The sequence below is a fragment of the Vulpes vulpes genome, chromosome 1 (assembly GCF_048418805.1).
Source record: "Vulpes vulpes isolate BD-2025 chromosome 1, VulVul3, whole genome shotgun sequence".
Classification (NCBI taxonomy): Eukaryota; Metazoa; Chordata; class Mammalia; order Carnivora; family Canidae; genus Vulpes; species Vulpes vulpes.
Genome location: NC_132780.1, coordinates 115,041,724 through 115,054,265, shown reverse-complemented (window position 1 = coordinate 115,054,265; position 12,542 = coordinate 115,041,724). Strand labels below are relative to the sequence as shown.

General features: G+C 46.0%; 1 protein-coding gene across 15 annotated transcripts in view; it reads right to left on the bottom strand.

The window, feature by feature from the left end:
* BOC (BOC cell adhesion associated, oncogene regulated) overlaps nucleotides 1-12,542 on the bottom strand; it is a 128,631-nt gene that overhangs the window by 23,138 nt on the left and 92,951 nt on the right. For all 15 annotated transcript variants that reach the window (XM_072723218.1, XM_072723249.1, XM_072723231.1 and 12 more), the window contains 2 exons: nucleotides 2,377-2,523; nucleotides 35-178 (listed from right to left, as the gene is read on the bottom strand). In XM_072723218.1, the coding sequence (XP_072579319.1) occupies nucleotides 35-178; nucleotides 2,377-2,523 (291 nt within the window). The remainder of the gene's footprint in view (nucleotides 1-34; nucleotides 179-2,376; nucleotides 2,524-12,542) is intronic.

The following is a 12,542-nucleotide window of genomic DNA, read 5'->3' as shown; positions in this document are numbered from 1 at the left end:
CCTTCCATCAGTGAGACACCCCCTGGCCCCTTACGGCGCACGCGGAGCCGGTCACTGGAGCCCGAGGTTTTCACTTCCTGGGTCACCGGGTTGTAGGCAGCACACTTGTACATTCCCTCATCCTCCTGGCTTGCGTTCACAATCTGGAGGTTTCCTGACGGCATGATCAGGTAGTTATCTGAGAAAAGGGGAGGGTGAAGGGGACATGGGATGAGTCTGGCAGCAGCTCCCAGTAGGCAGGAGGACAGGAACCATGAGTCGAACACCTGAATCCCAAGCAGCCCAAACTGGAAATGCTTTTCTCCCTGTAAAACCTCAGATCAAGCAGGACAGAAATGCCGAGAACAGAACTAACCAATTAGCTGGCAAACCAGCTAGCTAACCCACCTGAGCTAGTCCACAGGTCTCTGGATGAATATTTTATACTTTTAAGGGAGCTGGAGGAGGGTGGGAAGGAAGCAAGATTTGGGGTCTGCTACACCTGGGCTTAAGCTCTGGATCTGCCGTGCGCAGTGTGATTGCGGCAAAGCTGGTTAAACCCCTGAGATTCTGCCCTGCCTTCGGCTCAGGGCGTGATCCCAAAATCCAGGGTTCGAGTCCCATGTCAGGCTCCCTGCAGAGAGCCTGCTCCTCCCTCTGCCTGTGTCTCTGCCTCTCTGAGTCTCTCATGAATAAATAAATAAAATCTTACTAAAAAAAGACATGAGCCACCTCAGAGCTGCTGTAAGGATTGAGGGGCCCGTGCTGTACACCTGTGAGATGAGATGATCATTCCTGCAAGCCACCAGGAAGGAGAGAAATGAGTTTAGAATTCCCCATGAGTCCCTGTCAGGGTCAGAGCTCTGAGCCACCTCACTACTGGACTTCTGCAAGCAGGGAGGACTATTCTAACTCTGCCAACCACCACCTTCTCCATGAATGTCACTGAAACCCTTTATCTGCATCACTGGTTTGCTAGGCTTTGTCTGCTTCAGGACCAGAGGTGCCATGGGGGTGGGGCCCCAGGGCTGCATTCGGCTTCTTTCAACAAGAGACAGATTCATGGCTTCTGGACACCCCACCCCATGGTGTTCAGCTTCCCAGCAGGCAAAGCACTGGCCATCAGCTCTGTGCTTTCTGGTGGTGCAGCCTGCCCTGGGAGTCCTGCTGTCTCTGAAATCTAGGTTCACGGAGCCTGGTGCCTGCCTGTCCCTGGGCTGCCCCCGGTATGAGCAGCTTAGGCAAATGCCCGACAGAACGAGGGGGTGGAGGGAGAACCCTTGACTCCTGTGGGGCTTTTTCCAGAGGCTGCTGCCAAGCTTCTGCTAGGGACAATGGAGATTAATGCTCTAGTCCTCTCAGATTAATATTCTATTCCTCTCCAGTTATTTCTGAGTGGTGGGATTAAGAGTTTTACCTTTCAAAAAATAGTTTTCTGTATTTTCTACAGTGAACATATATATTCCTCATAGGAATATAGGAACATATATTCCTTTCATGGCCAGAAAAACTTAATGAAAATATTTAAATATCTATAGGATATTTGTAAAGGAATAGATCTTGAGCTATGGGTTCAGTCAAGCAGGGTCTACTTGGTCTCCAGTGAAGGGTCAGCTATGGGAAGAAGCTGATTTCATCTTGAGAGGCACCCCTTCTCCTCCCAGGCACTCTGTGGCCCAAAGCTTGGCCTTCCCTGGCCCAGGTGTCATTGACACCGCAGCCTAAGCAGGAAGCTAGGATAGCTGAGATAGCTGCATTACCAGGAAGATGGGAAGAGGGAAAAACCCAAGTCCCACTTGAAACATTCCTGTGCTATGTGGGAAAGGGCTTTGCCTCCCACCAGGGAACACTACAGCTCCATGAACGGCTGGGTTCATCAGGCAGTCTTGCTGTGTGTAGCAGGGAGCACACACATGGGAGGCTCCAGAACCCTGTGCTGATAGCCTCGATCAAATAGTGACAGCTGAGCAACATCTTCCAGAGCCTCAAAGGATGAAGAAATTCCTCTCAAAAGGGCAGGGGAGGGGGATCCCTGGGTGGCTCAGGGGTTTAGTGCCTGCCTTTGGCTCAGGGCGTGATCCTGGAGTCCCAGGATCAAGTCACACATCGGGCTCCCTGCATGGAGCCTGCTACTCCCTCTGCCTCTGCCTCTGTGTGTCTTTCATGAACAAATAAATAAAATCTTAAAAAAAAAAAAAAAGGGCAGGGGACCTCCATTATGGAAGCAAATCCCTTTAGGACCTGACAAGGCTAAACAGCAAGGTAGAAGACAGTTGACCAGTGTGAGGAGGGGGCCACAGGCATGCTGATGGGGGGAAGGGGGGTTGGAGAGGCGGAAGCCAGAGGTGGTCAGCCTCCTCCCTGGCCTCGGCCTCTGGGCTCCTCCTTTTCACTCACCTCTGGATGCCTCTAGCCACTCTTGCTTGACACTGTATCGGACCTGGGCTTTTGGATGGCTCTCTGGAAGGTGGCAGGCAATGACTGCTGTGTTCCCCTCATCTACTTCAATCACGTGTTGCACATCCAACTTGAAGTCCTGGAGGTCTGTAGAGAGAAGGGAAGGTGCCAACTGGGCCTCAATGAAGCAGAGAGACAAAGCAACATTTTAGAGTGGACTTCTGCCTTGGTGTTATGATAAACAGCTGTAGGGGCCTCACCCCGAGGGGCTTCCCAGTGGCTGTCCAAATCCTTCCTCCAGCCTTCTGTTGTCTATAGGAGTTTACAGGATGCAATGTGTAGCCTCCATTAGTGCATCAGAGTTCAACTTGATATACAGAAGCTGGAGAGTGGGGACATGTATAGAGAATTCCATGAGGAGATGCCTGTGACACAGATCAGCCTCTTCTACACTGGGACATGGTGGCCAGTTGCCCAGGCCCATTGGCCCTATGGAACTTGGCTGGAGATGGGTCAGCAATCAAGGCATAAATGTCCTGGCACAACTCAGCTAAAGGAGACTGAAGGGAATGATGAGAGCAAATTGTGATCTCTGGAGTCACAGAAAAGATGTGAAATATGTCTAATGAATGTGAAGTAAGAAATACATGCTGTTTGCAAGTGGCATGGCAAAAACAAAGAAGCCCTTTGGTTCTTCTCTGACATGCATAGTAAAATGACAGGCCTGAGATTTCACTCAGTTACCAACCATTGTCATAACAGGAAGGCTGATGCTACCTGGGAGCTATGTTCTCCTATCATGGCTAATCCTTACTCAAAGCTGGGGTGGGAGATCTGTGGATGCTCTGAGAGCTTTCAAAGGGAAAGATGGGTCTCCATAATGTGGCTGATGGCAATGGAATATGGGAGACCTGAGGGTCTTGACACCAGGCTGCAGAGTCTAGTAGCATGATGGCCATCTTTTCTGACTTGGCTTGGTGGTAAGGCTAGAATCTAAAATGGTAGAGGATGAAGATCCACCTGGAACAAGAGCAGGATGTTTCCCAGATAATCTAACAGTTCAAACAACAAAACTCTCTCCAAAACTAGAGCCAAAGCACTGATGTTGCTGAACAAAATTGGACACTTGTGCAAAAAAGATTCCAGATTTGTTTTTTAGGACTGTAGCTGAATCTAATAGAAGTAAAATGAAAGGGGAATAAGATAAGAAAGAGGAGAATATTTACCTGGATGCTCCTTCATAAAGGTACCTAGAAAGCCCTCGAGGCACCCTGTCTGAATGCTGACCACACAGTGTTGAGCTCAGCTCCTGAGAACGGACGCCATCAGAGCTTTTACTGCAATTCCACTGCAAGACTCCACCTGCCTGTGTTGTTTCCCCTGGAGACCCAGAGAAGGCAAGAAAGCGACGAGCAGGCAGGAATCAAGTTTCTCACAGTAGATAAGAGGTAATTACCAAAAACAAACTACTGTCACCATAGGAGAGCCCAGGGATCAAGGCAGGCAGTGAGGTCAGGTTTCCCACTTAATGGAACTTTCCAGTAGAAAAGCCACACCAGAATAGGAAAGTCCTTTTGTTTCTATGAAAGGATTATTGTCCTTACAATACTAGAGTACGAACTTTTTAGGGGCAAGTCTTATTTGTTTATGTGTCCTCTGACCCTAACCAGGGCCTGGCCTAACTAGATGCTCAGTAAATGGTGAATGACCGAATGAAGGACTATCTTAGAAGTTAGGACCCTCAAATCAGTTACATAATATGGTTATTTTGAAAACAGACTGCTTCTTGAGAAGCTATTTCTGGAGTCATGGAAAAGGTGCGAATAGGTCTAATGAATGTGAAGTAGGAAATACATGCTGTTTGCAAGTGGCATGGCAAAAACAGACAGGCTGCCCAATTCATTTCTAGCACTCTCTTTTATTTTCCCGGCTGAGTGATACCTGTGGGGCAAGGTGATATCTCGCTTATGGATTCTTTCCTTTGAGTGTGTATAGAGTCTTCTGGGCTTTTAAAGATTTATTTTATCATTGTTTAATTTTATATATGTGATATCTGACTCCAATTAAATTGTAAATTCCTAGGAGCAGTATACTAATTTTACACTCCATGCCCTAGCCCCAAATCCCATGGCATGATATTCAGGATATAGCAAATGTTCTCTAAATCCTTGCTGAATGAATGAACAATTTGGAAGGTTGAGCCCAACGCCAGCTTCATGGGAGTGCAATCTGTGTAGTTCCATGTGGCCCGGAAGGGGAAGCCAGTGCTTGGTTTAATGCTCTATCATCGTCTTCAAATTCTTAATGTTTGAACAAGACTCCACATTTTAATTTTGTATTAGACCCCCAAAATTATGTAGTCCAGTCCTGGCTGAGCTTTTCAGCCAAGACAGCGGATGTTTTTTTTCTCAGAGAGGAAGGAGATATGGATGACGGAAAAGGGCGGACGGCCTGTCCTTAGCGTGTTCTGGCTAAAGATTGCGAACTGGTTTTCAAAAGCAATGCACCTAAACAATGCAAAGGCCTTAATCCTCCTCTGCACAGTGTGTGCTGTACCTGCCAAGTCAGGAGGCTCCCCACAAAGCGAGCTGTGAGCGATTGTCAGCTCAGGGGCATCTGGAAAATTCCTGTCACCAAGAAGCAGTCTCTTCCACGGTCCAATAAATTCTAAAACTACTCCACCAAGAGTTTGAGTTTTTTTTCTCTCCTCCTCCTCCTTTGCTTTATTTCATTCCAAGGAAATTTGCCTCAAGCAAGGATATACTTAAACCTAACAGATCATTTTACAAGAAAGAGAGGAGTTTGGCACCAGAATGCCATCTCCATGTTAATGGCCCAGGCTCTTGCCCCATTGTAATTGAGAGCTTATCCAGGCACAAGGCACACACTCCTCCAGCACCCACCTCACCGACCTAATACTATAAAACATGGCCCCCTCCCCCTCTCTGTCCCTCTTGGCTCCTTCTGTACCCTCTGACAACTGCTAAGTTGGAGACAGAAGGCTGTGCAGTGGGGGAGGCACAAAGCTGGGCACTGGTCAGCCATGTGGCCAGACTGCCCCTTTGTTCTGATGCCAACATGTGCACAACAGCCCATGTGGGCTGGACTGAGGACACCCCAGCTGGGCATCCTACTGGCAGGCCTGCCTTCCTGGCTTCCAAACAAATAAGCAGTAGTTCGTTCCTTGGCCCTGTCCCCTCCCTGTTCCTCCTGAGCTTGAGCCTTAGCTGTTGCTTCACTAGACAAACACATCCAATTTGGCTGCTGGAGCAAAAGTTGAGTTTCACTAAGGATCAAAGAGAGAGTAACAAAGTGATGATGGATCTGAAAATCAGAGCACCCTCTCTCAAGTATTTTTAGGCAGAAAAGAGACTGGGGAGGGGGGCGGGCTGGAGATGTGTGATCAGTAATGGCCTAATCAGCTACCCTATGAGGCAAATGCAGAGATCTAGTTGGCTGTGAGTGAAGGAAACCAGCCTGTTCCCAGGCCCCTTTGTCTGCAAAGCTGGGTTCCTGGCCAGTCCTGGGGCTGCTCGGGGTGCCTCACTGGGACTAGGGGGCAGGCCCTTCAGTTCCAAATGGGGTTAACAGGCTGCACCACAGAATGATGGATCGGGTTTCATGGGGAAATGGTTTGAAGGGACACCTGCCCTTGCCTGTGGGCTGGAGTGTTTGAGAAATCCATTAAAGGAATGTTTTTGCAGCTTTAATCCTCTTACCTTCCCCCAGAGCCCTCTTGTGCATCCTTTCTTTGTATATTCTTTCGACTATTTTATTAACTTGTCTGCACTAATCAAATGCCAATAGGCCCACTCTTGTTTCTCAGCTCTCAACAGGCCAGAGCTCTGGTCTTTGGAGCCATCTCTGAATTTACAGTCTCCTTTTCATAGAACTTTGTGCTTTCCAAGAAAGCCCAAACAGTTTGGGCTCCATGCAGAACCCTTGCCCAGTGCCTTCCTTGTAAGCCCTCAATTTCTTAATGGAATATGTATCTTCTGCTACATCACTTCCATGGGACCCGTGGAAACACGGACATCAGGAATTTGTTCAGACACAAATCGTGTGATGTGCTTTGGTTTTCCTCCTCGCATTTATAGAGAACAGCAGGCATCTGCCTTCTGAGCCAAGGGAAAATGGGAGGAAAACAAGAACTGTGAGGAGCGCGTGGTTGCCGTCACCAGGGTCACATGCAAAGAGGCAAGTTTTATCATAAGCCCTTTGAATTTTTTCTCCCCTTGTAGCCTGGATCCTTCTTTTAGCTCAGCAGATCTATGAATTAAATTACGGTATTTGGTATATGTTCACAAATTCCCACGACACAAAAGTATCAAATCTTAATTATAGGCTCATCCTCCCAATTTTCCTAGAATTTACACTTCCTGTTATAGGGTGCATTGCACTAAAGTAGAACGCCCCCTCTGTAATCCAAAAGGAGTTTCACGGAGTTTCCCCATTTGGTCCTCCTCTCCCGGAGACCTCTCTTAGGCTGCAAGTCAAAGTTCAGTTACGTAAGAAGACAGTGCCTTTGGCTGGAGGCTGCCTGGAGTCACCAACATCTCCATCTCCATGAGCTCAGCTGAACAGTCCAAAAAAAAAAAAAAAAGTCATTTTTCTACTCATCCAGGTAAGTACTTATGTATAGTCCGTTCTGTCCTTCTCTCTTGCCTCAATACAAGCCAGTACCCATCTGCTGAGGTTTGGACAGGATCCACTAAATTGTGGGGGCACCACATGGGGCTCACTTGGCAATGCTGTCAGGATGGCTCAATAGCCTCTTGGCCATTGGCAAGTTTCTGGGCTGATAATTCTACTCCCTAACTCTCATGGCCTCCAGGCCTCACTGAGTCATTCATTCAGCCAGGAACTACAGAATTATCTAGTATGCTAGGAACTACAGAAGACACCATGAAGACAAAATATAGTTCCTAACTTCAGGGTCCTTTACTCTGATAGACAAGACAGATAAAAACAACACAAAAAGCAGGGTACAATAATTTCCAAGAGTAGTATCTGCAAGTTTAGTCTCCACTACCTTCACCAGCATTCCAACCTAGATCAGGTCACCTTGAGCTCCAGAGCAACTTAGAAAGGGCAAAGGGGGTTGGCAGAGGGAATATGTGCCTCCTTCTGCAGGCCAGGAGAGTGGATAAATATGTTTGCTTTTGTTAGGTTTTTTTTTTTTCTGCCTGTCCAATTGCACAAATAATTTTGGCTTGAAAACTCTCTCCTGAGAGCCATGGAAACATGGCATAAAATTTTTCAAATATACTTTCCGATGAAAACAAGACATGCTCTTTCTTATTTAAATAAAAACAGTTTCCATGGGGGTAAAAAAAAAGACTCTTGCAGATGCCAAACACATTAGTTGTTCAGTCTTGTGTTTCTTTCTTTCCCCTTGAGTTGAGGTGGGGTCTAAACTCAGATTTGAGCTGTGGGAGAAAACTGAAGAGATGAGAGAACCAGGAGGATGAGGGCAAAAGATCAAAGACAAGACCAAAGGTGGGCAGGAGGGAGAAAGGGCATGAAGGGAAGAGTGCGACAGGAAGAAGGAAAAATAAAAAGCACCTAGTTTGCAATGTCATTAAACGATGTGCAAAAAACTGGCCTAATGCTTCAGGAATTTTCTTGGCTTGGATCATTGAAAATGTTTTTTAAAAAATAAGAGAACATGAAACGTGATTAATCCTTGAAGACAAGGCAAGGATGGGAGCCATGTCTCTACTGAGTCTGGCAGCCAGATGAACAGAGAAGATGTCTGTAGACCATCTCATTTATCTGACTTCACTACTGCAATGAGGTAGGGCTGGTTAGCAGAACTTGGGAGTTTCTTTTGGACTTGATGAAGGAATGAAATGGTTTGAAAAAATACACTTAAGAGAAGGGGAAAAAAAAAGATTTACTTGCCAGCAACCCACATCATACATATTTCTCTGATCAACCAAATATAAACTATAAACTTAGCAATGGGAAAATTAATGTGAATCCTGGTGGTCTGGGATCATGAGAGCCAGAGCTGGATCCTGGCAGAGTCTCTGGCAGGCTGGCAGCCTGTACAGGAAGAGGGAGGGGAGAGAAAATGTAGGCCAAGGCACTCAGGAAGAGTGGAGAGGAGAGCTTCAGCAGGGTCCTGACATGCAGAACCCTGGGTGGGAGGCACAGGCCCTAAGGCCAGCAGGGCCCGCAGTGGTTCCACTTTTTCTGCCCACACACTTGGGAAGTACATATTCCTACAAGCAGTGGTGGCTTGACTGATGCAAACTGCCCGCCATTTCCAATGGTGCCCTAACAAGTATCTGGTAGGACGTGGAGTCACATTCTTTGACACCTCCCTTCAAAGTTTCTAGGGGTTCCTCCAAATATCTCAATCCCTTTTAAGCAGCCCTTTAGGCTTCTGACATCCATCAATTTTTCTGAACCCTCCCTGAATCTATTTGTCTCTGTTTATATACTTGCTTCAAACTTTTTTACTTCCTTAAGCCTTTTAATCTATCAGGATTTGGTGAAGAAATCTTTGTTCACCTTTTGCATGCTCCTTTTGACCTTCCTGACTTCAAACACATCTTATCCGGGAGTCTTCCTCTTTCTAGACATTCACTGAAGGCCTACTGTGTGCCAGGTCCTATGGGAAGCTGTGGGGTCACAGAGATGAATGGCAGCAGCCCCTGCCCTCCAGGCAAATGAGAGGGCTACAGAAGTAAACACAGGGTGGTAAGGAAGCCAGGAAGAGGAGACTCTACTCTGGGCTTGGGAAGTTGAGGGCTTCAAGAAAAGACTCCTAGAGGAGACACTTGAGGCTTGAAAACTGAGAAGGAATTTGTTATCCCAAGGGAGATGGGCACGTTCTGGGAAAGGGAACGGAAAGGATGGTATTGCACGTAGATAGGGCACCATTCCAAAAACAAGGGGAAAGTGCAAGACAACAGATAAGGAAGTGGTAGATTTTGAGGGGTCTAGAGTGAGAGGTGAGGCTGAGAGATGGGCTTAAGCGCCACGCTACAGCCCGTGTCCTGTTCTGTGATTCCCAAAGTCTTCACATGTTTCTAAGTTAAGGAGCATGGTCACTCAACATTAAACATGATTTTCCCTCAGGAAAGAAAATGCTGTTTTTGCCTCAATCAAGGTTTTTCCCCCCTTTGCCTACATGTTTTCTCGCTATTCAGTGACAGTCCTTTATCTTTGATGTGAACACTGAACCACCTGCAGGACAGACTTGCTGTTCTATTGTTCTCAATAACAATAACCTCAAGGTTATTACCAGTCCAGGAAGGGTTGAAAGTCTAAGAACAAGGTCAAGGTAGAAATTCCTAAGCTTTTCCACAAAAAAAAGGGGGACCCAAGGGACTCATCTGCTCTCTTAATTTTTTATTTTAAAGGAACCATCTTGCATCATGTTCCTTAGAGGGAACAAGTGATTTCAAGTAAGCTAATCAATGCTTCCCTCACCTTCCTGAGCGAGTCTACTCTGGCTCGTTGAAATTACAGGTGGTACCAGCTAAACACACTATGAGGTCTCCCCTTCACTCTTAGAAGATGGAACTAAGATTTTTACTTAAGCATGTGGCTGTATGTGCAAAGAACAGATTGAGGAGGGGAGAAGGGTAGGAGTTGTAAACGTGTCCTTGGTAGAAGATACACCATGGATTTGAGGTCTTCTTTTGGTAAATTCTGACCATCACTAAATAGAAAACTGGAACTGTCTTTGGGGAAGACAGTTGCTGCCATGATGCCCTGAGCTGAGCTCACACCACACATTTGTCTGGGTACTTGCACCAGGCCTGATGAAGATTTCACCAGAATATCAGGGGAAGTTCTTGGGAGGCATGAACTTCTGCCTGTATCCAGTAGAAAACAGAAAGGGTTAATAGGACTTTGGTTTAATACTATAAGGCATTCCTTAGTCATTTCCTATTTAGATATTCAAGTTGCTTAGCTCCTTTTGGGTTTAAGCTGTTACTAATTTTCTTGTCTAACTGGCAAAGTAAAATAAAACTTACAGTGTAAAGCAGCTAAATCTCACACTTAGGCTGATTCTCCCTTTCCGATTGAGGACACCCCCCTGTAGAGCCACCAAGGGTCTCTCTCTACCACTCCACATGGCAGTACTGCCAGCCTGGCCTCCAGCTGCGGACCCCCCTTCCCCTCCTGGGCCAGCTCAGGACGCCACCTCTGTTTCCTCTGGTTCTCCAACTCTTCTTCCTGCCACCGCCCATTCACTGCAAAGCAAAAGGCTTGCACGGGATTCCTTCAGATGCCTAAGCTAACAACAAATGTTTTTCCAACTTGGAGCGTATCATTCCTTCTTGTTTTGTCAAGGAGTCACTGGCTGGCTGAAGGAGACAGGCGGAAAGGAGTGGCATTGGAGAAAACTTTGAGGCTTCCTTTATTAATCACAGAATATACACCCCCAAAGGGAAAAGAGAAACAATGAAAAATGGGGGAGATTTAGGGGAGAATCCGATGGGGTAGCAAGAGAGAGACAATTTATCTGGTGGCTACATGCAGGATTTAATTGAACTCGCCATGGAATTACCTCACTATGGAAATTAGACTCACGACGGAACTATCTGCCCCATCCCAGAAACTGCATTAGGCTTAAATCTAAGTACACAATGCTAAGAGCTAAACTTAGTTGTTGAAGATCTGAGAAAGGTATGAGAGAACTCAAGAAATGAGAAATAAAGATTGTCCCACACACATTCTTTAAGGCTCAACTCCCAAGTCTTCCTCAATCCCCTGAAATTGAAATGAATCCCCGTTAGCCTGAGCTCTCAGGAAAATCTGTTTGTATCTCTGTTGGAGACTGACTTGCTTTAGGGCTAATGCGTTACTGCGATCTTTTCCATGAGATTAAGAGCTTCTCAAAGGCGAGGGTTAGGTCTTACTCTGCTCTGCTGGGAACTCTGAATATGTCCTTAATTCTCAGGACACCAACCTCCAAGACATCTAAACACTGAACTCACTGCTGGAGAATGGGTGCTTTGCTGTTTGCCAGTGGGACTCCCTAATCTCGTCTGCTGGCTTGCTCTATGAATTTTGGACTTTCCAGCCTCCACAATCATGTGAACCAGTTCTTTAAAATAAATCTATTTTTTGCCTTTATTAATTTCTCTATATACATATGCAGGATGCTTCATTTGGTTATACTTTTTTTTTTAACAAATTGAAGGTTTGTGGCAATCCTCCATCAAGCAAGTCTATCAGTGCCATTTTCCAACAGCATTTGCTTATTTTCTGTTACATTTTATTAACTCTTGTAATATTTCAAATCTTTTCATCATTATTATATTTGTTATGGTGATTTCTGATCAGTGATTACAACTCACTGCAAGCTCAGTTGATGGTTATTTAAGCAATAAAGTATTTTTAAATTAAAGTGTGTACTTTTTTTTAGTTGTAAGGCTATTGCACATGTTAAGAGCTACAGGATAGTATAACCTTAACTTTTATATACAAGGGTATATAGGGTACCAAAAAATTCACTAGACTCACTTGATAGTGAGTCACCTGGAACCAAACTCACAACATCTCCAAGGTACACCTGTATGTATAACTGGTTATGCTCCCCTGGAGAACCTGACTAAAACACAGAGAAAGCTATAAATATTTTAATAAAGGCATGTCCACAGTGGTCCTTTATGGCTTATTCTAGTTCACAGTTTGAGCCTATAAGACCTTAAGGAAGTATCTGGTAGCAATCAGAGGTGGAGGGGGCTGAACAAAAAGAAACATGGCTCCTTCTGTGGAATCACCATGCTGAGGGCCAAGGTCAGCCCAGCCTGCCAGTACAAATCAATGACTACCTGGTTAGAGGAATGAGCAGTGGTGAGCCATCAGAAGCATAAATGAGCAGCTCTGTGGCTACGGGGACAACAAGCAATGCAGTGACACCATGGCTATCCTCCAATGCAGCCAGGAGTTAGGAGTCTGGGTTAGAGATCATGTGTATACAAACTGCTGAGAAATTCACAGGAAATGGGTTAGTTCTCTCTTCCCAACAAGCCAGCCCTCTCTTTTGGCTCTGGCTAGGAGTGGAAGCTTTGCCATTCCCTGGACTTGTTCTTCTGAAGGCTGCTCCCAGAATGGAGCTGGGCAGCCCAGAGCTAGACACAGGCCCTAGAGCCTCCTGCAGGAGGACACTCCACAAATGTTCGCTGACCAAATGGGTG